Here is a 27,956-nt window from a genome sequence, read left to right on the forward strand (position 1 = left end):
GTCGTGTTCAGCTTTTAAAAATTGGAATTAGTAGAGATGTTACACAATTATTATAATAAATCAATTCTCTCAATGCTACATTCATTTCATGTCTGTAATGTTGTATTCCAGAAATGTTCGCTCCTGCTTTTTTCTGTATATTCATAAACAGTTAAAAAGTAAGAGAAAAGAAGAAAATCTATAGATCAGAATAATCTTAGGAATCAGTGACAGTATTGCGCAATCTATCTTATCAATTAGTTCCTTGCGGTAAAATTTCACAATATTCTGTCAACACGCTTTAAATCTCAGTTGCATGAGACATAAATGGACTATTCTCTTTGATTTGTTCACCAGTAAAAAACCTCTTCATGCTGTAAAACAATGAAGATTAGACATTTTGATGGACCAGCTTGTCACAGTGCTGGAATTTCATGAAAATTTAATTCATTTTTTTCCGAACAATCTGGCGAGAAAGATGGAAGTGACTGATTGCCTCGTCGGACAAAGAACGCTTAATTGTGGAAACTGCCATATTCTTAAAATTTAATCCAGCTCTATCATAGTGTGATTAAAGTCGTTTACAAGCAGATTAAAGGGGTTCTGATGGTTGGAAAAATTTGAGGGGTTTCGATAGATGGGAAGATTTGACGAGTTCCGCTATTTGGGAAGTAATTAGTTTAAAAGTAATGGTCCTATTTCTCAGGAAACAATTGAATAAGGTTATGCAATTTCTCAGTTATTGACAGAAAAATAAATATGACGGTGCAAACGATTCATGTTACACAGCATCCTCACAATGTCAAGGTTTTGTGATTTCGAAACTCCACACAAACCCTTGACATAAGTCGCTATTTAAAAGTTGGGTTTGTGGTTACACATGACGTAATGGGTAATTATAAACTAACCGATAAGAATATATTTTTCAAATCCGTCGTTTTCAAATGGCCCAACTCCAGAGCATATCTTTTGTGATTTTTAGGAGGACGATCTTCCAAAAATTTATCCCCGATGTTTCGTTTAATGTAACTAGTCACAAATTCTACAATATCGACACTTTCCATTTTAAAGACGAGTCATATTTGTTTACAAACCTTACCAACAATAAAAGCTGTTTTCTGATTGGTTCCAGTCCTAGACCAAGAACAAATGAAACAGTAGCTTTCTAGCCCAACTTTTAAATAGCGACTTATGTCAAGGTTTTGTGTGTGGTTCCGAAATCACAAAACCTTGACATTGTGAGGATGGTTACACAGATGACTTGATTTTTCATCTTGCGAGTTACAGTGTGTATTCGGATCCCTGAGGTTTAAGCCATCGTTAGAAAAGCAATTACATTAAGAAAAGCATTCGGATTAATCAATTATTTTCAATATTTTTGTGTTAAGTTACATGATCATCCTGCAACACCTGCACACTTTAAAACGATCATGTATTCCGGGATTTTTAAAACATGAAGTAGACATTGGCAATCTTTCTTCTATATTTCTTTTACCAAGAATTTATATTTCTGCAATAGTTTCAGTGGCGGATCCAGGATCCTTGAAAAGGGGGGCCCAACCAGTTTTGGGCCTGAAGTGAGAGCCCAAGGGGCGGAAACACCGGAAGCTCTAGGGTTTTAAGTGTTTCAAAGAACAGTTTTATGACTTATTTTAGCTTTACTTTAATATGTAAAATTAATGCAATATCCCGCGACAAAAATTGATTTATTAACCTTATGTATATTTTTGGTTACAAAAGAGGAGGGGGGAAGGGGGGTTGGGCCCTACTAAATCCACCGTTGAGTCCTATCAATGTACAGTATATAATCAACAATTGCTTTTGAATTTTCTGTTATCTTTGCATAAAAAAAGTTCAAAGGTTAAGTTATGTTTTTCATGTATTCATAATTATATTTCATATGTTTTTCATACGACAGTTTCTTTTACGGTTTCATTTTTTACAGAGTTAGAGTTTCAAAAAATATTATTGTGAACACAATTCAATTTCTGTTTAAGGTAGCCAACTGTGGGCTTTCATTGCGCTGTATAGTGAAATGCAAAATATATAAATAAATTAAACAGAATTAAGATATGACAGATGAAAAAAGATTGAATTCTTTAAAGAAAACACTTTCTCTTGGTGGACCTTTTATTGTGTATTTGTGAATCCTTGGTATTATATTCAGTAGTGCTCCATAACAATAGGGAAATTTTGTAAATTTTTACATTTTGAGATGTCCCCTTCGAAAAACAAGTCGGTAGTTTCTTGCATATAATGTAAAATGTTTCATTACTCATTACATATTACAATTTAAACAAAATGAGCATTGTAGCATTGTTATAGTTTGCTTCGAAGTACAAATTAAAATATCGACACTAACCTGTTTACAATGTAATCCTATAGTAAATGTACCTGTATTTTGAGACGGTCTTTAAATAGATTTTACTGAAACTGGGTATGTAGACTGAAGTCAGTTTAGATTACACAAAAAAAAATGTTTTCTATTGTAGTTTTACAATATGAAACCCTAAGTTTTTAATGTTATTATATCATTTTTAGACGGGATCACGTGATTTACTAGTTTATGTCATTCGAATTCTATGACGGAAGCGGTGTGTTTAGCACCACAATTGAATTAAAAAGAGTGCAGAAATAGCATTGATCAAAAGACACACATCCTAAATCAAACAAAAGAAAGTAGTTTGAATATTTTAAAAAAATTTAACCATTTTAAATTTGATACAAAAGTACTCGGATGCGTAGGGCAATGTTTGACTGCATTACTATTTGTTTACTTCCAGAATATCTTATTAATTCGAACCTATATGTATTTTATTCGATCAATGCTATAAGATTCATTGACTATTAATAAAGCTAATACAGAGTGAATTTAATATTTCGTTACAATGTTTTTATTATTCTTATTTTAATTTTAAATTTCTAGTTTTTAAGTAAGTATCAAAACCATATAAATATCTTATACAATTAGTGAAGTTTATAAAATCATGAAGAACTGCGAACGATGGTATTGTTCTCCCACCTACCTCCAAGTCAATTTTCAAAAGTTAACAGATTTGAATAATTTTTCATATTTATATACATGTAGATATTTGTATTGATTTTCACAAAACGCATCTTATTTGGGAAAACAAAGAGAGATAACTCTATAACTTTTTTGGTAAAACTTGTGTTTTTCACTATAGAAATCAATGGAAAACGGAAAATATTTTTAAAACATCCCCCTCCCCGATGAAACAAAAATCCTTTTTACGTGTATTAAGAATCGTTATTTAACAAATTCATATCAAAGCTTTTGTTGTTTCACAAGGGGGACATATGTTTACAGACAAAAAGCAGCAAAAATGATCATTTTTCCCAAATAAGATATGTTTTGTGAAAATCAAACGGGATTTACAGCTAAAAAATTGTACTCTATCAATCATATATGTTTAGGTTTACAGGAGTTGTTCGTACAAACAGATTTAAGAGCCATTTATCAATATCCAAGAATATTTTAAAATCTGGTGATGCTTTGAAGCCTGATTTCAATGGAAAACATCGTCTACCCCTCGTATAAAAAGAGATGTAATTAAGAGTAATTAATTAATTGACACTGGTATTAACTCTTCTTTGTATTCAAAGTAGTTTTAATGGCCAGATAAACATAAGTATTGAATTAAATGGGTGTAAAATGTAGGCGGAATCGAAAGTTAGCGTGCGTAGTTCTTTATTAATTTGACCCCGTCTTTCATTACTGTTTCAGTACTTTGATTTTAAACAGGGGCTGGTATGCCGAGTCCGTTTGGCGGTGGTGGAGGATCCAGTGGGATGGTTATGAGTCCATTCGGACTGGCCGCGAGTGGAGATGTGAAGTCAGGTCAGTTTTTCAAATCACCCCCACCTCTCCCCATGGTCAGATAGATCAAAACAGAGATTCAGATTTTTACCTAGAAATACATACGAAAGGCCTACATAGACTGAATATCAGATGTCTGATCGAAATAAAAATGACTCCAATAAACTTATGTGAAAAATTATTAACAGACACAGTTTCTATTTTGATCATTAATTTGGGTCCATCCATGAAGATTATAGTGCAATTCATACGTATAGAGGTAAAAGATTTTGAAAGAAACACCTAGAAGCAGTGTATAAACTTTTAAATATTATCTGTAAAATTTTCATTTCAAGCGTTAATACACAGTAATGTTGCATTTTTGTACCAGAGGGCCAAATCAATGTGCAAATATTATGTTGGTGACCTTGGAGTGCAAACATACCAAAAAAATGGCAATGACTACATGTGACCTATACTTGATTATTGCATTGGTCAATACAAACGTCATGCATGAGATATTTCAAATTTTACAGGCAGAGACTGTTTTGGACCAGAGTGCTCAGCCAAAAATGGTATCTATTTTACTGGACTTATTTGGTTCTTGAAATTCAACTGTTCAGTGTTGAGTGTTTTGGATACATCTCGAACTAACTGTACTAAGGTCTACCAAAACATCGCACATAAGGTTCACAAGAGGAACTCCTAGATTAGATGTGTGTTGTTGTTCGATTTGGGGCGTCTTTCGATGAAACTTTGTAGATTTTTGAACATGTTCAAATACTATGAATAAAATAATTTGATATAAATAGCAGTTTTATACTTAACGATGATTCTTTTTTGAAAATGGAAACCGCAGGTATTAGCTTTTATACTATAGTTATGATTTTATGGAATTAAAAAAAAAAATACATTTAAACCTTTTCCCCGATGATCAAGGTATGAAACTACTCGGTGAAGTCAAACCAAAGGAAGAAGATTGTCCATCTACTACTCTTTGTATAAAGACTTGTAAACACGATCTCAAATTAGGACCTAAAGGAAGTGACGGGTGTCCATCATGCGCATGCGTGAAATCAGGTAAAATCTCTCTTATAGTGATACGAGTATAGCTTTTTCAAAAAGCTTTGCCGTCTTTAGCAGCCTTAAACAGTAAACTGACATGTACACATATCAGGCCTTATTATTCTTGACTTCTGTTAGTTCTTGGCTTTGTACTTCTTCAACATCTTTTACAGACATTAGCCATACCATATAAACGAAGGAAAGAAAGAATAAACACAAGTTTCAATGTTTGCATGCAAAAAAGAATATTCTATTAACCATGAAAATAAAGAAAAAATGTTAATAATAGTTGCTATAAAACTTAAAGTGTTAGTTTTATTTGTTGCAATTTTCTTTTGTTCGTTTTGTCGATTTATTTTAAGATTGAAAATCTTTAAAAAAAAGTTAAGTCATACGAATATTAGATTACCAGAACCTTGCCTTGAACAGCATTTCAACCAATGAAATAATTGAAATTGAAAATTTTCACATCATGCATTTCCTACCAATCGTAGAAGAGAGGAAGTGCATAGTCCGAAGACTGTAAAATACTTCAACTCTGTACACTGTCTTCCAAAGAAGACGGTGATTAATCTGGTCAGTAGAATTTGGAAGGTTGTAGTAATCCAAATTCCTGAGATGTAATCACAGGTATATTTTCCTGTAATAATTTTTAAGCCCCATAGTATAATAATAATAATAACACATAAAAACCCTCCCTCCCCAGAAAAGCAGCCATTTACACTTTCAGAGAAAAAGCACTGACAAACTGTTTATTTGTCATTGTCTTCTACGATAATTTATCTACACAACCATAAATGGCATGCTTGTCTTTACTTTGTCGAATTTTCCAGTAGTCGAGCAGTTTTAGAGGTAAAAGAAAATAAAGACAAGCATTCCATGTATGGTTGTGTTTATAATCATTATTTCTAAACATATTTAGACATCAGCACGACTTCTACACCTGAGCAAAAAGTGTGCCATCGATTGGTTAGTTGCATGATGGGATGTTCAGAGGGATACTTGCTTGGTGCAGCAGACAAATCCGGTTGTCCGTCATGCTCTTGCAAATCTAGTACGTCCTACTTTTTTAACCATCAAAATGATAATCTGCAAAGGTACAGGGTATTTGTTCTCTTATTTATACAAAATTTAACCCACAGACTACAGGCTTATTCATACAATTTATCTCTCTTAAGTTAGTTGAAAGTCTCATACTGCTGGCTTGTTTTATGCCAATTTTCAGCCACTATCACACTGGAACAGGTTTGAGTACTATACATATATTAATTCACACAATGGTGGGATATATCAGATTATAGAATGTTAGTCACTAACACTGAATGGTCAATAGTGAGTTTCTCACACGAACCGAACATTAGTTTTGAACAATTTCTATTTATCTGTAAATGGTACATCAAATTAGTGGAGTACATGTATACCCTTCCTGAAGCATGCACGTTGATTAGTCTTCAAAATTTTAGATCCGATTACCACCACTGCTTCTCCAGTCACGCAGTCCTCCTGTCAGAAGATTATGAACTTGTGTGTAAGAAACTGTCGCTATGGTTACCAACTCATTCCCGCCTCCACTATAGGAGAGTGTGCCAGTTGTTTATGCCAGCCAGGTATATGATTTTGCTTCATTTGGAAATTATGCTTAATCACGAAGAAAACTAAAAAAGGTACGTTTTCCCTATGCCAACGTACTAGTACTTTACAATCATTTTATGCCCCTGTAATCGAAGATTTGGGGGCATATAGTTTTTGCCCTGTCCGTTCGTCTGTCTGTCTGTTTGTCCGCAAAAACTTTAACCTTGCCCATAACTTTTGATTGGTTGGACCTATGGCTTTCATATTTCACATGTGTATTTCTTGTTACAAGACCTTTCTTTGGGTACCATCATATTTGACCTTTTTACCTTGGTGTTTGACCCACTTTTGCAAATTTTTTTGAGACCTTAACCTTGGCCATAACTTTTGAACACTTGAAGCCTGGGATTTCAAACTTCACAAGTGTATTTCTTGTGAGAATGCCTTTCTTTGGATACCAACATCTTTTTTACCTTAACCTTGGAGTTTGACCATTATTGAAAAAACTTTAACCTTGGCTATAACTTTTGAACAATTTAAGCTAGGTCTTTCATACTTCACATGCGTACTCCTTATGACAAGAGCTTTTTTGGGGTACCATCATATTTGACCTTTTGACCTTGACCTTGGAGTTTGACCTACTTCAATTTTGAAAAATTTTAACCTTGGCCATAACGTTTGAACAGTTAGTGCTGGGGTTGTCATACTTCACATATGCATTTCTTGTGAGAAGGCGTTTTTTTAGATACCAATAACTTTGACCCTTTGACCTTGGAGTTTGACCTACTTTTGAAAACTTTAACCTTGGCCATACCTTTTGAACAGTTGGAGTTAGGGCTTTCATACTTCACATGTTTATTCCTTGTGACAAGACCTACCTTTGGATACCAACAAGTTTAGCATTGACCTTGACCTTGGAGTTTGACCTACTTTTAAAAATTTTTAACATTGGCCATAACATTTGAACGTTGGGTTTTAGGGCTTTCACATTTCACGATTATGTGTATCACATATGACAAGAACTCTTGGGCACCATTTGACCGTGACCTTGCCGTTTTACTTACTTTAAAAAAAACTTTAACCTTCGCCATAAATTTTCAACGGGTTGTACTAGGACTTTCATATTTCACAGGTATATTACTCGAGACAAGACCTTTCTTTGGGTACCAACATTTTTTATTTCTTAACCTGGAGTTTGACTTTCATTTAAGAAACTTTAACCTTCGCCATAAGCTGGCATGCGGGGGCATCATTGTTTCATACACACATCTTGTTGCAATATACAATGATGTACCCGTGTCATTGATACTGAAAGGTGTCTTAGTGTATGGAATTAAAAATTCTTAACTTGCAGATGTAATAGAATACTATATATTTTTTTTTATGCCCCCGGATCGAAAGATCCCGGGGGTATATTGTTTTTGTCCTGTCTGTCTGTTTGTCTGTTTGTTTGTCTGTTTGTCTGTCTGTCTGTTGTCAACTTAAACCTTGCCCATAACTTTTGATTGGTTGGAGCTATGACTTTCATATTTCACATGTGAAATCTTTTGGATTCCAACCACTTTGACCTTTTCACCTTGACCTTGGACTTTGACCTACTTTTGAAAAACTTTAACCTTGGCCATAACTTTTGAACAGTTGGTGCTTAGGGTTTCAAACTTCACATGTGTATTCCTTGTGACAAGACCTTCCTCCGGATATCAACCACTTTGACCCTTTTGACCTTGACCTAGGAGTTTGACCTACTTTTGAAAAACTTTAACCTTGGCCATAACTTTTGAATGGTTGATGCTAGGGCTTTCATACTTCACATATGTAATCCTTGTGACAAGACCTTCCTTTGGATACCAACCACTTTGACCCTTTGACCTTGAACTAGGAGTTTGACATACTTTTCAAAAACTTTAACCTTGGCCATAACTTTTGAATGGTTGGTGCTAGGGCTTTCATTCTTCACATATGTAATCCTTGTGATGAGATCTTCCTTTTGATACCAACCACTTTGACCTTGACCTTGACGTTTGACTTTTATTTAAAAAACTTTAACCTTCACCATAACTTTTGAACAGTTGTATCTAGGTCTTTCAAATTCCACAGGTGTTTTCCTCGAGACAAGATCTTTCTTTGGGTATCAACATTTTTTATCTTTTGGCCTGGACTTTGACTTGCATTTGAGAAACTTTAACCTTCGACATAAGCTGCCATACGGGGGCATAGTGTTTCACAAACACATCTTGTTTTACTTTGAGTCATACTATTAATATTTAGATAAAGATATTAATAAAAATAACGTTTTATGACCGAATATAAATCGGTCTAATAGAATACCATTTTCATCAGCACCCACACAACCTGTCGTTACCCAAAAAGTGGTGGTTGTACATCAGCATTCTTGTGAGGATAATGTTGTGAGGTGTATGACCAATTGTCGCTATGGTTACTTACTCAAATCCACCGGAAGTCAACAATGCCCTTTATGTCAATGTCTTCCACGTAAGCACTAATAATCCTTTGAACTTAAAATTATTTAATCAGAGAATATACATATGTCAATGTTTAAATGAAATCCTTGTAAATTTTGACATTTTGCATTTCATTAGCACCACGAAGAACAGAAAGTTCAATCATCGCAACCACAACCAGTAAACCAAACGTCTACAGTATCTTGAAGAATTGTCCGGAAGCAGTTCATTGTATGCTTAATTGTCGAACCGGATATGCTCTTCAAAGTATCCCTGGACAGGAATGCCCGCATTGCGCTTGTCATACAGGTTTTTAATCACATAAATAAAGAAAAACACCACATCATTTAATATTCTTTGTTTGGATATGTGTTTGTTTGCTGCTTTGATTTACTATACTCACGTATTGTTTTGTTAGATTTAGAGGTATATACTTGAAGTATCATTCCACTGTGCTATATTAAATGAACTAGTAATTACATTGACGGTGACACTTCTGTTCATAACATCTGTTCATTACATTGACAGTTCTGTTCATTACATTGACGGTGACAGTTCTGTTCATTACACTGACGGTGACAGTTTTGTTCATAACATCTGTTCATTACACTGACAGTTCTGTTCATTACATTGACGGTGACAGTTCTGTTCATTACATCTGTTCATTACATTGATGGTGACAGTTCTGTTCATTACATCTGTTCATTAACTGACGATGGCAGTTCTGTTCATTACATCTGTTCATTACATTGACGGTGACAGTTCTGTTCATTATACTGACGGTGACAGTTCTGTTCATTACATTGACAGTGACAGTTCTGCTCATTACATCTGTTCATTACACTGACGGTGACAGTTCTGTCATTACATCTGTTCATTACACTGACGGTGACAGTTCTGTTCATTACATTGACAGTTCTTTTCATTACATTGACAGTTCTGTTCATTATACTGACGGTGACAGTTCTGTTCATTACATCTGTTCATTACATTGGTGACAGTTCTGTTCATTACATTGACGGTGACAGTTTTGTTTATTACATTGACGGTGACAGTTCTGTTCATTACATTGACAGTGACAGTTCTGTTCATTACATTGACAGTGACAGGTCTGTTCATTAAATTGACGGTGACAGTTTTTAGCTCACCTGAGCTGAAAGCTCAAGTGAGCTTTTTTGATCACATTTTGTCCGTCGTCCGTCTGTCCGTCTGTTTGTCTGTCTGTCCGTCCGTCTGTAAACTTTTCACATTTTCGACTTCTTCTCCAGAATCACTGGGCCAATTTCAACAAAACTTGCCACAAAGCATCCTTGGGTAAAGGGAATTCAAGTTTGTTAAAATGAAAGACCATGCCCTCTTTCAAGGGGAGATAATTAAGAATTCGGGAAAATTTAGTGGTATCTTTTAAAAATCTTCTGCTTAAGAACCACGGGGCTGAAAAGGTTGAAACTTGTGTGGAACCTTTATTACATAGTGTAGATTCAAGTTTATTCAAATCATGAACTCCGGGGGTAGGGTGGGGCCACAATGGGGGATCAAAGTTTTACATAGGAATATATAGGAAAAATCTTTAAAAATCTTCTTGTCAAGAACAACAAAGCCACAATTAGTCATATTGATGTGGAATCATCCTCAGGTAGTGTAGATTCAAATTTGTACAAATCATGACCCCCGGGGGTAGGGTGCGGCCACAATGGGGGGATCAAAGTTTTACATAAGAATGTATAGGAAAAATCTTCGGTAGTGTAGATTCAAATTTGTTCAAATCATGACTCCAGGGGGTAGGGTGGGGCCACAATAGGGGATCAAAGTTCTGCATAGGAATATATAGAAAAAAAATCTTTAAAAATCTTCTTCAAACAACAAAGCCACAATTAGTCATGTCGATAATGAATCATCCTCAGGTAGTGTAGATTCAAGTTTGTACAAGTCATGACCCCCGGGGGGTAGGGTGGGGCCACAATGTGGGATCAAAGTTTTACATAGGAATGTATAGGAAAAATCTTTAAAAATCTTCTTCTCAAGAACAACAAAGCCACAATTAGTCATATTGATAATGAAACATCCTCGGGTAGTGTAGATTCAAATTTGTTTAAATCATGACTCCCGGGGGTAGGGTGGGGCCACAATGGGGGGATCAAATTTCTGCGTAGGAATATCAGGGTTCTCACTAGGATTTTGCTAACTTGAGTCCCAGGACTCAAGATTTCTGAGAAGGTTGCGTCCAAGCTAAATTTGATGCGTCCCAAAAAAATTATGTTGAGTCCCAACTAAATTATTGCAGTATCCTTCCATCCAAACATCAATAAAAATCTTTATCATTTTATCAGTTTGTTTACGCAGTATTAACATATTCAAGTATATAAACTGGTAATGCATTCAAGCCATATTCTAAAATACACGCGTAATCAATTGCCATAAAAATAACTTGGTGTTTATAAAGCTAAAATTAACTGTTGCATAATCAACTAGTACCTGACTGTATACAATCACAGGTGTCATGTGCAATGAGGCGTAACTAATCCTGTCGGTGGTCTGCACTGGGTGAAATTCACGAGATAATCAAGCCGCACTGTGTATACAAGCAGTAATTATGGTTTCTACATGTAGATAACACTCAACATTCAAAAGTGTTTTTTTATAAAAAAAAAAAACTGCAGTGTGTTTACAGCTGTCGGAGTTTGGCATGCGACACTATTATGACTGTGGACTAATAAACATGAAATATCTTAATATGATCAATCCCTGTTTAAAAAAAATAGAAACAAGTTATAAGAAAAGTTGTTTCTTGGATAAACTTTATGATAGTTACAGGAAGGTTTCGATTAAATATTTCTTTGACAAATCATCTAAATTCCCCGTTTTCGAAATCACCCGAATTTTCTCGCTAACGAGGACGCGTCCGATCATGAGTCAGTGGACGCATCGTTTTTAAGAACCTTGCGTCCCAAGTAATTTTGCTGCGTCTAGGACGCAGATTCTTGCGTTAATGAGAACCCTGGGAATATATATATATATATATATATATATATATATATATATATATATATATATATATATATATATATATATATATATAAAATCTTTAAGAATCTTCTTCAAACAACAAAGCCACAATTAGTCAATTTGATAATGAATCATCCTCAGGTAGTGTAGATTCAAGTTTGTACAAATCATGACCCCCGTTGGGTAGGGAGGGGCAACAATGGGGGATCAAAGTTTAACATAGGAATATATAGAAAAAGTCTTTAAAAATCTTCTTCTCAAGAACAACAAAGCCATGATTAGTCATATTAATATGGAAGCATCCTCAGGTAGTGTAGATTCAAGTTTGTACAAATCATGACCCTCGGGTTGTAGGGAGGGGCCACAATGGGGGATCAAAGTTTAACATAGGAATATATAGAAAAAAATCTTTAAAAATCTTCTTCTCAAGAACAACAAAGCCACAATATTGATAATGAAACATCCTTGGGTAGTGTAGATTCAAGTTCAAGGCATCCTCCAGTAGTAGGTTGGGTTCATAATGGGGGATCAAAGTTTTACAAAGAACATATACGTGTATAGGAAAATCTTTAAAAATCTTAAAATCTAAAAATCTTATTCTCAAGAACAACAAAGCCATGATTAGTCATATTGATATGGAAGCATCCTCAGGTAGTGTAGATTCAAGTTTGTTCAAATAATGACCCCGGCCGGGTAGGGTGGCAGACATCTTAATAATTCCGTTTTCAAGAACAGCAAAGCCATGCATGATTAGTTATATGAATATAGAAGCATCCTCAGAAAGTTTACATTCAATTTCATTCAAAACATGGCACCTGGCGGTAGGGTATGCCTAGAACAGGTGATCAAAGCTTTACATATGAATATACAGGAGAAGAAATCTGCTGATGAAGAACAGCTGATGAAGAACAGCAGGGCCATATTGAGTCAGGTGAGCATTGTGGCCCATGGGCCTCTTGTGTTCATTATACTGACGGTGACAGTTCTGTTCATTACATCTGTTCATTACATTGACGGTGACAGTTCTGTTCATTACACTGACGTTGACAGTTCTGTTCATTATATTTACAGTGACAGTTTTGTTCATTACATCTGTTCGTTACATTGACAGTGACAGTTCTGTACATTACATTGGTGACAGCTCTGTTCATTACATCTGTTCATTACATTGACGGTGACAGTTCTGTACATTACATTGGTGACAGCTCTGTTCATTACATCTGTTCATTACATTGACGGTGACAGTTTTGTTCATTACATTGGTGACAGTTCTGTTCATTACACTGACGGTGACAGTTTTGTTCATTACATTGACGGTGACAGTTTTGTTTATTACATTGACGGTGACAGTTTTGTTCATTACACTGACGGTGACAGTTTTGTTCATTACATTGACGGTGACAGTTCTGTTCATTACATTGACGGTGACAGTTTTGTTCATTACATTGACGGTGACAGTTTTGTTTATTACATTGACGGTGACAGTTTTGTTTATTACATTGACGGTGACAGTTCTGTTCATTACATTGACGGTGACAGTTTTGTTCATTACAATGACGGTGACAGTTCTGTTTATTACAATGACGGTGACAGTTCTATTCATTACATTGACAGTGACAGTTTTGTTCATTACATTGACGGTGACAGTTCTGTTACAGTTGCTGTACAGACACTCGTGTGTACGACAGCTCTCTCCTGTCCCCGGGGCTGTCTGTTAGGCTATAGGAATGGAGGTAGTGGATGTCCAACTTGCTCATGTGTAATTCCTTCAGGTTTGTACTGTGTGGGCTTATTTAACGGGAAAATCCTAAATTTTGAGTATCTGATGCACATGATGTTGCATATTGATTACATTTCAGTCATTCTACGATAAATGGACCAATTCAGAGTATAAAATATGAAAAAATAATTGTTTCAAATAGCAAAATGAATATCATAATTCTCTTAAGGACATATCAGTGAACTTGAAAACAAAGAATTGTCCACAAATCTGGTATCGTTAACTTTTTACAACAATTTAAGGTAATGTTATTGAAGTTAATGCTTGATCAAGCCTTATTATTTTTTAAATAAAGCTGAATTTGACCAATTTTTCGTTTCTGATGTTCAGTAAAGAACGCTAAAGTATGATTCATGAAGTCTCGCATGGATCCGAATTTAAATTAAATTTTCGGGAAAAATATCGTTACGGAAGTTAATCGTTACGGAAGTTAATTCCCAGCAATAAAGGTTAAAATTCTCTTCAATAGTTAAAATCAAAGTTTGTTTTAGGATATTAAACAAAAGTATGAAGCATTTCGCTCCCAAAATAATAAATCAATTTATACCTTTAAAGCAAAAACTTTCCTGAATTACCGTTACGGAAGTTAAATTTTTAAGAGAGACAACTGTTTTTGTCTAATTCATTTTGTTATGTCGAAAATAGCTGACTCGCAACTAGAATCGATGATATAAGGTTCCGTGGTCACTTTCAGATAAGTTTCAGTTCTTTTTGAAATCTGCATTCTATGCGTGAAATTTAAAACAAAATCATTACGGAAGTTAATCGATTTTAAGCGACATGCTTATGATTTCACATGAAAGGAGATCCATGCATTTCTTCGCGAGAAGTGTTTGATTTCTTTTTATATAGGATAAAAGACATTTTTTTTACATTCATTGCAATCTACTCGGAACGATTTTACGGCTGAAAATTTCATCTTGAAATTTGTAAATAAATGAAGCGACATTAAGATTTTCAGTGGAATACGTTTTTCAACATTACATTATGTTCATATCAAAACTTTAACTGCATATATATCGGTGAATATTTACTAAACCATGTGTGTATGTTAAGTCTTAGAGTTGAAATCGACCTTTAAATTTATAGTAGAAATATTACAACGGAAAATTTTTAAGCGACATAAAAAAATCTTAACTGGTCATGTTTTTGTAGAATGACTGATTTGCGCAATTTTGAAAAAGAACGTTTGAACACTCTTTCATATACTCTTTATGTAATACGTGATATTATTTGCGTATAATTTATTATCAAAAAAGTTGGCAGTACATTTGATGTTTAAACACGTTATTCTATTGCATATATATTCCTAAGATGTTCTATCTTTTGTAAACCTACATTAGAGGTAGGCATAACAACTCACAGTGCCATCTATGTTGAATCCTCTATCCGCTGTAATGCCCACTTTTCCTGCTCCCAACGATGTGAATTTGGTTACAGAAGTGGAGATAACTCTTGCCCGACTTGTCAATGTTTGGTTCCGGACAAAGGTTTGTTTAATCTGTAGATTGTAAATTTATTTGCCATTAATCGCCAACATTAATTTGACCACGAGATTCATATCCTACATCATCTATATTATTGAAACTTTTTGAGATAATGCACAACTCTTCAAGACATTATCAATGTGCCAGTATCATATTTTTGCCCGACTTCTCGAATGCGCGGCCGTGACTTATTTTTTGTAAAGATTTTGATTAATTATATTCTAGATTTAATTTGTTTATTGGTATGGTATATAATTATACATAATTTATTCAAAACATTTTTATCAAGTGATTTATTTATTTTTTATTACTTGCATGGTATAAAACTGCTCCAGCATGAGGTTCACGGCGAGATACGTTTGACTTAGCGCCGCGTAACCTCTAGCATCCATTGTAAAAATTCTCGCCGCTGAAACCCCAAGTGGAAATAAATTGTTTAATTAAACATTAACAAATGACTCGAAACAATAAAGTATTCACTATTTGCGCTAAAACTTATACATAAAACAATGTTAATCTCTCGTATTAGCGATAAATCCATTATTTTTAAAATCAAAGCAGAAATTAAAACAAGTCGTCTCTTTGAAATTCGGGAATGGAATGCGGAAAATATGACGAAACGAAACTAGTTAACTGAAATTTTCGTTTTCTGACTAGCAATCCGCAAAATTATCATGAAGTCAAATCGAAAGTAATTCTGGTGACAAATTGAATTTATGACGATTTTGATTTATGAACAATAACGCATACTGAATAAAGTGGATTTTATGATTGCTTGTGAGTTTTATACCACATAAAACAAACACGTAGGTACCTGAGAATGACTTGTTTACAGTTTACAATATGTTCCGCTCAAAATCTCAGGCGGAACGAGCTCCTTAGAAAATGGCCTTCGGAATCAAGAGTCCGAGGTATATAAGGAGCGAAGGGATCAGTCCTAGGCCCGAGTCTATTCCTCTTCTACATAAATGATCTACCAAACCATCTAACCTCTACAGTTCGGCTCTTTGCAGATGATATCATAGTATATTTAACTATTTCAACTAATTTAGATTGTCACACCCTTCAAGAAGACCTTGATAAACCCTCTCTTTGGGAAACAAAATGGAAAATGGAATTTCATCCAGATAAATGTACAGTACTTACAGTTTCAAAAAAGAAAAACCCTATCATTTACAACTATACCCTTCACAATCATATACTTGTCCATGAAGAATTAATCTACAAAATATTTAGGCTATTACTATAACATCCGATCTAAATTGGGGACTACATATTTCAAATATCTGTAAGAAGTTAAATAAAACTTTAGGATTCCTACAACGCAATCTCCATATATCATCCAGATCAATAAAGGCGAGAGTATACATATCTCTGGTAAGACCGCAGCTGGAATATGCTTCATCAGTTTGGGACCCATACCAACAAGGTCACATAGATATGTTGGAAAATGTTCAAAGAAGAGCGGCACGATACGTCATGGGAAATTATAAAAATAGATCTAGCGTAGGAGAAATGATTAAACATCTGGAATGGAAAAATTTAAAAAGTAGAAGGAAAGATGCAAACTTGATCATGATGTATAAGATAATAAACAACAAAGTAGCCATCAGACCAGAGGACCACTTCACTAAGCCTGTAAGAAGATCGCGGCACACAAAACAACACTCTCTTGCTATACCATCTGCAACCAAGGACTGTAGAAAGTGGCCATTCTTCTGTAAAACCGTCAAAGAATGGAACAGCCTGCCAGAGGACATCGTGGCAGCAGAATCACTAGAGATCTTCAAATCTCGAGTGACTAAGAAAGACTAACTTGTAAAATCCTTTCTTTTATCCAGTTTTTATCCATGCGCACACCCAACTGGCAAAATCTTCAACTTGATGAAGGCGGCCAGATAGAGGAAGAAGAAGAAGGAAGATTTTACATTAAAGTCCCCCTCCTCAATCCAATTTGTTAGAAGAGATGTCATTACTATTTGGCTTATCAATATTCAAAGTAATTTTAAAAAATAAAATGGGGAGATTCTGTCAGAAATGAGAGTTTTATACAATATTAACCTGCATTGTTGGACTCTTGGATAAATTCATCTCTAAAATTGTTTTTTTTTTCAAAACTAATTGGTCAATGAAAGCAAGAAGACATGCTGATTTGCCTTTCTTAGGTTCATCTGAATACTTCTGCTGTAAAATGTAGGTCACATGCAGAATGCTACATTGGTACTATTATCCCACATTGCTGCATATTTGCAAACTTTGCGATCGTTGGGCTTGAATTTAAAGCTGATGGTTCATCTGAAATTGCAGCATTCGAGGTATCATTATTGATATGTATCCCCAGGTATAACATCGAAGTCAGTTTGTTATAAGTAGAGATTCAGAAATTAGAATATCCAGATTATGCTGCATGAAGGACAAATATGCCATCGATGCAAGGGTCATTGTAAAACATATATCCACTTCATTTGGAAAATGTAGGTCTCCTGCAGCATCTGAATTATTTTTTGTTATCTATATAGAGGAAATGAAAAACAGTAATATTACTATTACTAATATTACTAAGACTATTGGTCTTGGCATAATATACATGTATAAGCAGCAAAGGGTCGCCAAGCAGGGCAGACCCAAAATTCAAGCAACAACATAATACAAAGCAAATCAATTATTTGGCTGTTCCAGGTTTACCGCAAACAGTCATTTACCTTAAAGCTTAGTAATGTTTTTTAATTATAAAAAAGTTTTGAATAAATTCAAATATAGCAACAACAAGCATAAAATAAGCAGCACAATCAAGCAGCATTTGTTTGTTCCGGGTTGACCGCGAACAATTAAATAAATTGTTAATGTATTTACATTATAAAATATCAAGCCAATGTTCACAGTTCAATGTCTTCAAAATATCATACACAGTCAGATGCACAAGGTTGAAACATCAGTTGAATGGATGGGCGCAAATGCCTTCATATGCGTTGCTTTGGACTTCACTTCTTTCCATCAAAGATGCCACGACAATATTTTAATTGTAGGATTCTGGATATCGTGATGTTCTGCAACAAACAAGCAAAAAAAAAACCAAGAGCAGTACCTATTTAACAACCAAAAGAGCATTCTGCAACAAACAAGCAAAAAACCAAGAGCAGTACCTATTTAACTACCAAAAGAGCATTACCCTTATTGGGAAGGGAGGGCTGGGGTTTTTAGAAAAATAAAGCAGGATTGAGATTATTTTTTGGAAATTTTCAAGAGCTTAAAATTATGCTACCTTTCAGTTCGAAGCGCATGTAAAAAAGGATGCGTATACCGAACCCGATTTTGTACGCCGAACTCGAGCAAAAAATTTCCCCATAAGATAAAGGCATCTATATTATATTCATATAGATGCTGTTATCTATATAGAGGAAATGAAAAACAGTAATATTTATATTTAAACATTTATTGTTTGGCGTTGTTGGTCGTGGCATAATATACATGTATAAGCAGCAAAGGGTCGCCAAGCAGGGCAGACCCAAAATTCAAGCAACAACATAATACAAAGCAAATCAATTATTTGGCTGTTCCAGGTTTACCGCAAACAGTCATTTACCTTAAAGCTTAGTAATGTTTTTTAATTATAAAAAAGTTTTGAATAAATTCAAATATAGCAACAACAAGCATAAAATAAGCAGCACAATCAAGCAGCATTTGTTTGTTCCGGGTTGACCGCGAACAATTAAATAAATTGTTAATGTATTTACATTATAAAATATCAAGCCAATGTTCACAGTTCAATGTCTTCAAAATATCATACACAGTCAGATGCACAAGGTTGAAACATCAGTTGAATGGATGGGCGCAAATGCCACATGACCTAAAACTTAAAAGTTTAAGGTCACCCCACACATGGGGAGCCCCATTCAACTGACCCACGACCAACATGTAATGGTAACCACCCCTCTTAACAGTGGGTGTCAGGAAATACTGACCCACACCCACTGTTAAAATATTCAAGACCCCCCTGTATGTTGATTAAGAATACAGAATTTCCTAACGGATTTAGGTGCACCTTATCACTAGCCAAAACACACTCTATGTTCCTAATGAGATCTGGGTGCTTGATATAAGCCCCTCCTAGATGAAGTACCTGACAAGCAGCTGCCCTATTCAATCGTACACGCGCCCGTGCCATGGCAGAATTGTCTAACGAGTGTCTGTATGTAAGGCGTGGCAAAATTTGGGACCAAACAAGTCTTGTATTGGGGAGGAGCTGCGATAATTTTTCTATATCTTCTTTCATTATTGTAATAAGCTTAAACAAAGGTAAATCTGGTTCCCCCAAATCGTTCCCCCCACAGTGAATGAGCAAGAAGTCGGGATAATCTTCATATTTGGCTAATAACAGTACTTTTTTCTTTAAATTAATTAACTTTAAACCTGAGTAGCCTTGCCACCAGATATCCATCCCTAACCTTTCCAATCCTAAGTGAACCCCTCCTGTCCTAAGCAAGGCGGCCTGAAAGGCATGCTTAACTATAGATGACCCAACACACCAAACAGTAGAATGACCTGTAAAGCATAAATTTTACAAACTTAATTTCTTAATAGGGCAGCGAATATAAGACTTGTAAACTTGTGACTTCCATCTACCTGCCTCCCTAATATAATCTGGATCACACCCTTGTTGGTAAGCAGTAGTTGCAGCCCCGATTCTAAAAGAATGGGCTTTATAGCTACAGTTCTGAAACCCAGGAAGATTTATTGCTTTATGTAAAACTGCTGTGAATTGATATCTGGTTAGAGGACAATGGTCAAGATGGCAGAATAATGGCCCATTGACTGCAGGTCTTATAGACAGAAACTCTAGCATGTACCTAACTGGGCCCTGGAGAGTACCAGTTTTTTCAATGCAAATGGTAACCCCTTTCCCATACTGGTCATTTTTGGAATGTCTTATGGTCAAATACATTTTAGAATTGTCACAATCAAAGTTAATGTCTGACCTATGAATGATAGTATCAAAACTATTTCCCTTTGACAGTGTTAATTCCCCAACTCTCAAAAACCCAAAAAATGCTAACCTGTATGCCGCTTGAAAGAGACGAGACTCATACAAATTTGTACAGACTGATGGTAATATGTGAATTATTTTATACAGTACAGAAGGGGTAATTGGAAGTCTTGGATCTTTCTTAACTGATAATCTCTTCATGCCTTCTAACATCTTACAAACCAAAAAATTCTTTGTGATATCAACTAGACCTCTGGACTTGCACTCAAAACTTATTGCTGATAGATACAATCTAGCAGTTGATGAAGTAAACTTTTTCAGAGATAAATATGCTATAAATTGAACAACATGCTCTGGGGGTGGAGGCCAAATATTTGAAAAGCTAAATTCATCCCTAAATTTTTGAAATGCAGTTATTCCAGTATCGTATGCTAGTTTTGTATTCTTTGATAAGGAGGCATCCAATAATTCTTCTACTTGCAACTGCAAATCAAATGAAGAAAATTGGTTGGAATGGGTTCTGGACTTTCCTTTGCTTCTGGAGCCAATTCCCTGAACCGCCACCACTGCTTGCGAGAAATAGAATCAGCAATACTATTATTACTACTAATAATGTGTTTGGCTTTAAAAATACAATTACATTCCATAAGCATTAATACCAATTGCCTAACTAGCTTCATTACTCTCTTGGACTTGGAAGTTTGTTTGTGTACTATTCTGACTAAAGCAAGATTGTCAATGTGAAACAAAACCTTTTTGCACTTAAGGTCATGACCCCATAAACTAATTGCTAATACTAGGGGAACTAGCTCTAGAAATGTCATATCTCTAAGAATATCAGTCCTTTGCCATGCTAATGGCCACTGAAAAAACACCCATTTACCCTGAAAATGTGCACCACATCCAAGTTCTGCACTTCCTGCACTATCTGTATATAATTTTAGTACATCTGAACTTATCCACTCTTTACCTGGAAAATAGGAAATCCCATTGAACTCCTCTAAAAACTTAGACCACATATATAAATCCTCCTTCAACTCAACTGATAACCTTACATGATGATGAGCTTCTGAGGCACCACTCATAGCATCGTAAAACCTACGATTGAATGCCCTACTGGACCTTATTGCTTTTCCAAAGAAATTTAACATTCCTACTAATGATTCTAGTTCTTTCAATAAAACTGATTTTCTTGCCAAAAAGTCATGTATAATTTGTTTCAGAATATCAACTTTTGCCCGAGGGATCCTAATCAACATATTAATGGTATCAATCTCTAATCCTAGAAATGTAAGTACAGAAACAGGGCCAATGGTCTTATCCTCTGCTAATGGAATACCGAGCTCAGTACACATATTTATAAACTCTGACATTAGTTTTTGACAATTGTTTGTTCCTAACCTTCCAGCAAAAATAAAATCATCAAGATAGTGATCCAATGAATCTAACCCTGACCGAACTTTCGTTAACCAATGCAGAAATGTGGCAAAAGTTTCCCAAATTTTGCAACTTATTGAGCACCCCATAGGTAAACACTTATCTATGTAAAATAAAGAATCAATTGAAAAGCCCAACAAATCAAAATCACTTGGGTTTACAGGAATAAGTCTAAAAGCACTTTTGATGTCTACTTTACCAAGCAAGGCCCCTTTCCCAAGATTAGCTATCATTTCAACCACATTGTCAAATGATGAGTAATGGACAGAACATAAATCTGGGTCTATGAAGTGATTTATGCTTTTGAACTTTGGATATGAAAGGTGCATGATCATACGCCACCCCCCATCTGACTTTGGTACTATTCCTACAGGTGAAATATGGAGATTAGCTAATGGAATATTAAGAAAAGGACCCATAATCCTACCCATCTCTACCTCTTTCCTAACTTTATCCAACAATTCCTCATGATGATCAGAGGCTGATGTTAAATTTTTTGACATACAATGAATCCTTGGACCATTGTAATGTAATCTAAATCCCTCATAAAATCCCTGTTTTAATTCAAGTGCTGCAATTTTATTTGGGTATGTTTCAAGACTTTCAATTAACCTGTCTACATTAATTGGTGTTTTTCCCAATTCCCATAGGTCTGGCGGAATATGAGTAATGATAGTTAGTGCTGGGCAAGTTATGCCTTGGAAGCTTTGATCTGGGGATTTGTGCCTGTGGTCCACGGGGGCGAAAACGAATAGGAGCAACTGATGATAAGGAAGGAATTTTGGTATTTACCTGACCATAGTTATTCCCATAATTGCCTGATTGAATTTGAGCTTGAGGGTAAGATGATGCCCGAGGGCACTGTGAAACTGGATGGTTACCTCGACATTTGATGCACACATGGCTATAGGAACATATTGGGCGCACACAAATCCCTTTATAATTGTAATCAAAACATGTGTATGTTGACAGAGAGGGGACTGTGCTTGGGGTTTGAAATGCATTTGTTGGGCACATGTAAATAAGCCACAATTCATTGTCTACATTTCCCCATGGAATTGCTGGATTAAGGCTACGACGAAGACGAAATTGCTCGTCATATTTTTTGAAACCAAGACCCCCAACCCTTGATGCTCCCAACCTAACATCATGCATGTATTTGAATAACCCTTGAACTGAATCAAGATGAACTGCGGAGTAGATGCTGCTATATATAATAAAGGCATCCGTCCATTTTTCAATGTTATCAATTTTGACAGATGGTTTATTAGTTTCCCTTGTGACGAGTTCCCCATTTTCATTAATGTAGATAGATTTTTCTGAGGGTACAGCATTAGTATTGTGAAGCAGCAAAGCAAGATCTACATAAGCTGAACTTATTATTTTTGATTTAATATTTTGTGACACATTAACTGCCAGCTGATGTGTAATACTTTGAAGCATTTGAGGTGTACCTTGTGATTCACCCATGGCATTCTGAATAACCGACTCTGAGGTACAGGGGGGGGGGGGGGGTGATGTCGCAGAAGATTGCACACCTGCAACTGTCATTGTAGGGCTTTGAAAACCAACAGTCTCGCTATTTTTGTTGAGTTGTTCAAGGACAACTGGAACCATCTCAGACTCTTTTTCAACCTCTGCTGGGGTGACTTTGGGTTGTTTAGGTCTTGGCTTGGTTGCTTGCCTTCGCAATGTCGTATCCTTGGTCCTCTTGGATATGACCCAAGGCATTGTGATATCACAAACAAAATACCAATAGCAAAAATTACTTTTTAAACTTACACTAAAATTTCTACAAAATATATAAAAGATTTAAAGTGTACAAGCCGCGTTTATTCGAATTTTCTTAACGATTTCAATCCCACGAAAATCACCCTTTAAATACAGCTAAACTAAGCCATCGATGTAAACAAACATACCAATGTGTCTAAAATTATTCTTTCAAACAAGTTTTTAGAAAAATAAAGCAGGATTGAGATTATTTTTTGGAAATTTTCAAGAGCTTAAAATTATGCTACCTTTCAGTTCGAAGCGCATGTAAAAAAGGATGCGTATACCGAACCCGATTTTGTACGCCGAACTCGAGCAAAAAATTTCCCCATAAGATAAAGGCATCTATATTATATTCATATAGATGCTGTTATATTCATCCTTACTGGAATATACCAAGGGTATTTGAATAGAACTGTATATAGTTTAGAAATGAAATACACTGAATCATGTAAAATAGGTTACGCGCAGCATCTGGAACATGCCAGATTGTATATGCATCCTAGGATGTAACATCCTATACCAGACTTCTCTAGGTATGAATTCAAGGTTTTGAAACTGAATGCACATCTAGAAAATGTAGCTAAATTGCAGGACCTGAAGCATGATATATAGTTTGCATCCAAAGGTGCACTGATCAAGAAAAGGCTAAAAGTTACTTTGAAATGAACCTGCTCCAAAGATAGTTTCCTGTTCACACATCCAGAGAAAAAAATAAAGGTCACATTCAGAATCCGAATCATGATTAAAACTCTGCATCTTTATTGCCATCATCAATGTAAGCTTAATAAAGGTAGAAATTATTATAGCTATTTCTGAATAAATCAGCTAAAAATACTAACTTGATTTGGAAATCTATGTCACTTGAACTATGCCAAACTTAACAACATATCTTTAACATTTCATTCACTATTCCATAATCTTAAAATCCAGAATGTACACGGTTCTTATGACAAACATTTGTAAGGAACAACATCCTTTTAAGTCCCTGGGGAGCATCGGGAGAGAGATCTAATTTTCGACACCTTTTTGCCTTCTCCTTGACAAAACAAACAATATGCAAAAGAATTCTGTGACTTTACCACTTAAAATGTAGGAGGAGTTTCAGAGCAAAATCCCCACCCTTTCTTTAGAAAGTACATGTATAAACATAAAAGTCCTTGTAATACACGTAATGGCACAATATGTAAATATTGCACGTAGCTGACTCAGCTGAGGCGTAGCCACGAGGGGTGGCAATTGTCAATGCTACCCTCAACATATAATTTTTTTTCACTGAATGTTATACACAAATACATAATATGCTTGTTAACTTTTAACCAATCACTTTCATTCTAGATGCTTTGTACAGAAATGCAGATCGAGGATTTTTCATAATACTCATTACTTTATTACATGAAAGTGTAATAATACAAAGTAGCGTAAACTTCTACTACTTTGAGTTTTTTGGTTACTCTTTCCAGTTGCATCACAAACCATTTCATCTCATAGTTGCACAAATGAAGGATGTCAATATCATAATGTTCCATCCGGAGCAGTTGAACACGTGATAGTACCTCACCAACCAGGATCCAATTCTATTCCTTTAGGCCACGTGATAACGAACCACCAATCAGGATCGTCAGTTCAGGTCACACATGTAGCTGGTTCTCATGGTAGAAGCCTTAAGTAAATTTTAAGGAAATTTGAAATATTCAGTTTGTCTAATTACGAAATTATTTAATGTTCCTTTGTCATAAACTAGGGGAGATCAGTTCGCAAAACACCATATCAATATTAGTACGATACTGCACAAATGTTGCTCACTGTGTAAAGAGCTGTCCAAAAGGATTCTCCCTGACTGGCACCGAGGCAGGGAAATGTCCAGCTTGTACATGTACAACTGGTGCGTAACGTCCACTACATATTTTGATCTATTAATAATCCGTCGTATACGTAAAAATACTTCACATATATTTTGTAACAATTAATAATTTGTAGTTTTTCTGATCAATTTATTATTATTATTATTATTTTTTTGAAAAAGGCACTATAACACATTTGACAGAATCAAAATTGCCCACAGCAGCACCTGTTGTTCATCCTCCAGGTAGGTAGGCATATTGATAATGTCACTTTTGTACAAATTTGTTATTGTTTAATAAATATCAAGATAAAATGTTTCTGTCAAGTCCGTCAGATAAACTTGATAAAGTTAGAACTCCAGAAAGTAATCAAGTCATCTCTTGAAGTTTCTTGTAATGGGATTATTTACGGAATAAAGCTGAAAATTCCTAATCTGAAAGTAATACATGTTTTACCTCACATCGAAGTTATTCTGGTCACAGACTAAACAGATTTCAGGTATATTGTCACATGTATGCTACTCACACGACCATGTACAATTGTACGTTTTGTTTTCTAAAGTGATAATAATAATGCATTGATCGCCTATTTAGCTTCCATCCTTAAGACATATGACTCTTATTTCAAGTATAGTGGATTTATGAAGGAGTATTTTCAACTGACTTTAAAATTTTTAGTGTTTTACCATTCCATGTAGTAAGATATTGACGTACAATACGTAAATATCGTAATCATTGCAGAAAACTGTTGAGATCCTCAAAGTTATTTATATCGTTGTAGTCGTGCAAGTAAAACCAACAGCTACTATGCATCACACTCACAGACCAGACATCCATACGATGTGTCCAGAGACGTTCCGATGTGGAGAGAAATGTGGAGGAGGATTTACACTGAAAAATGAACCCGGGAACACTTGTCCGACATGTTACTGTATTGCAGGCAAAATAGGTACACATTCTCTCCTTGTTTTTTTTTTTTTATTGATAGAATTGCAGTAAAATAAGGAAGTTACTGGGACTTCAATTTTTTACTTCCTTATATCCAAGATTCTTTATATCCGTATAAGGAACATAGTGAAAAGTTTTCCAGAGGATTCTTAAAAAAAAAAATCCTTATAACCGAAATTTCTTTATAACCGAGTTCTTTATAACCGCATTTTACTGGGTTTTTTAAAATTAACAATGACAAAAAAAATTTCACTAAAATATATCCTTTGAGGATTTCAGCATTAGATTCTGTATTTGACAAACGTCAGAGTAAGTGCATTTCTTACAAAAAAAATATCAGTAGATTCGTTTTGCTTTTTGTCTTGAAAATTTGGGCCTAAATAGCCGTAAAGGCTGCTTGTTCTTGAAAAACATTCTTTTCTTTCAGAAAGCACAGATTCACCACATCTAATCCACTCGGAACACGCCGGAAGTCATATAAACATAAATGCAGGAGGCGTTGTTTCGAATGTTATTCCTGTAGAAGTAAGTGCTCACAATTCACACTCGCTGGTTGGTGCCGGAAATCAAGTCGTTGTTCCAACATCCGGAGCTGTTAACAATGGATATCAAGGCGTTCCTTCAGGACCCGGAGTTCATTTCAACATTTTGCATGGCCTTGGTGGAACAATCTTAAATGGCCCAGACAGCTCACTCAACGTCCATGAACCTGCACCTCTCACTGGTGCGCATACGCATTTCTCGAATCAAAATTGTGTTGGCCCAGCATGTTCAGCCATAAACGGATTCCACAAGAGTAAGTGGTATAGCAAATGTAGTAACTATTAATGACATAAAACATCTAATGATGCAATGTGTAATGAATTCTTATAAAAACTAATGATATAATGACCACTAATAACGATAAAATGTAGTGAAAACTTACGATCCACCTAAGAATGTGATTAAACAATCTGTAAATACAATGTATTGACCGCTATTGTTATTAAATCATATAAATATAATGTGGGAGCAGTAATAAAAAGAATCATTTCATTATACCATGTAGTGACCACTGCATGATGATATAAAATCTATCATTAATAGAAATGGAGGTTGATTGATATAATCACTTCACTAACATATGAAAGTCATTCACTTATCCTACATAAAATCTTTGAATAATATTTTATATCGTTTGTGTTAAAATACATAATCACTGCTGACGTTTTTTGTTATTGAAATATCAATATTAAATGGTTTTAAAATCTTGATAAGTTGAAGCGATGGGACAAATATGTTTATTTAAATTACCCTGTATTATACTTTGAAATATTTTTGTGTAGGTCACACAATGACGTCATCAAGGAAACATACCCCACCCAATCAATGTGCTGGAATTATTCACTGCGTGCTCACGTGTCATGCTGGGTACAGACTAACAGACAAAGACGAGCACGGATGTCCGGGATGTGTATGTCTACCTGACGAATAAACTTCTGGTTTTTGTTCTTTATAACACTTAATAGAGATTTAGAAGAATAAAAACAACTTCCGCTGGTATCAATTGTAATTGTGTGACATAATTATCTTAATAATAATCAAACTTGAATATTATACAATTCATGATAGTGCAACTAGTTGTGGATGAATGAATTCTGAAGGAAATCTGTTTAAAGCGATATATATATATATAGAGAGAGAGAGAGAGAGAGAGAGAGAGAGAGATTCACTTTATAAGTATATCCACTACCGACCCAATCCGGGGTTGAACTATCGACCTCCGGACTCCTAGCAGTGCAGGAACATCGCGCCAGACCGTTCCG

At 35.2% G+C, this 27,956-nt stretch overlaps 1 protein-coding gene across 1 annotated transcript in view; it reads left to right on the plus strand.

The window, feature by feature from the left end:
• The window catches only part of LOC133193148 (uncharacterized), a 30,063-nt gene extending 2,382 nt beyond the window's left edge, over positions 1–27,681 (plus strand). The window contains exons 6-20 of the mRNA XM_061329117.1: positions 3,743–3,838; positions 4,333–4,371; positions 4,736–4,876; positions 5,784–5,915; positions 6,325–6,468; positions 8,774–8,926; positions 9,034–9,204; positions 13,560–13,673; positions 15,025–15,171; positions 24,823–25,014; positions 25,104–25,244; positions 25,386–25,448; positions 25,985–26,152; positions 26,579–26,947; positions 27,477–27,681. Of these exons, the coding sequence (XP_061185101.1) occupies positions 3,743–3,838; positions 4,333–4,371; positions 4,736–4,876; positions 5,784–5,915; positions 6,325–6,468; positions 8,774–8,926; positions 9,034–9,204; positions 13,560–13,673; positions 15,025–15,171; positions 24,823–25,014; positions 25,104–25,244; positions 25,386–25,448; positions 25,985–26,152; positions 26,579–26,947; positions 27,477–27,625 (2,219 nt within the window). The 3' untranslated portion in view covers positions 27,626–27,681. The remainder of the gene's footprint in view (positions 1–3,742; positions 3,839–4,332; positions 4,372–4,735; positions 4,877–5,783; positions 5,916–6,324; positions 6,469–8,773; positions 8,927–9,033; positions 9,205–13,559; positions 13,674–15,024; positions 15,172–24,822; positions 25,015–25,103; positions 25,245–25,385; positions 25,449–25,984; positions 26,153–26,578; positions 26,948–27,476) is intronic.
• The last annotated feature ends 275 nt before the right edge of the window (positions 27,682–27,956 follow it).

This window comes from Saccostrea echinata, unplaced genomic scaffold (assembly GCF_033153115.1).
Source record: "Saccostrea echinata isolate AGI-Se365-2 ecotype Australia unplaced genomic scaffold, CSIRO_AGI_Sech_v1 ptg000027l, whole genome shotgun sequence".
NCBI classification, from domain to species: domain Eukaryota; kingdom Metazoa; phylum Mollusca; class Bivalvia; order Ostreida; family Ostreidae; genus Saccostrea; species Saccostrea echinata.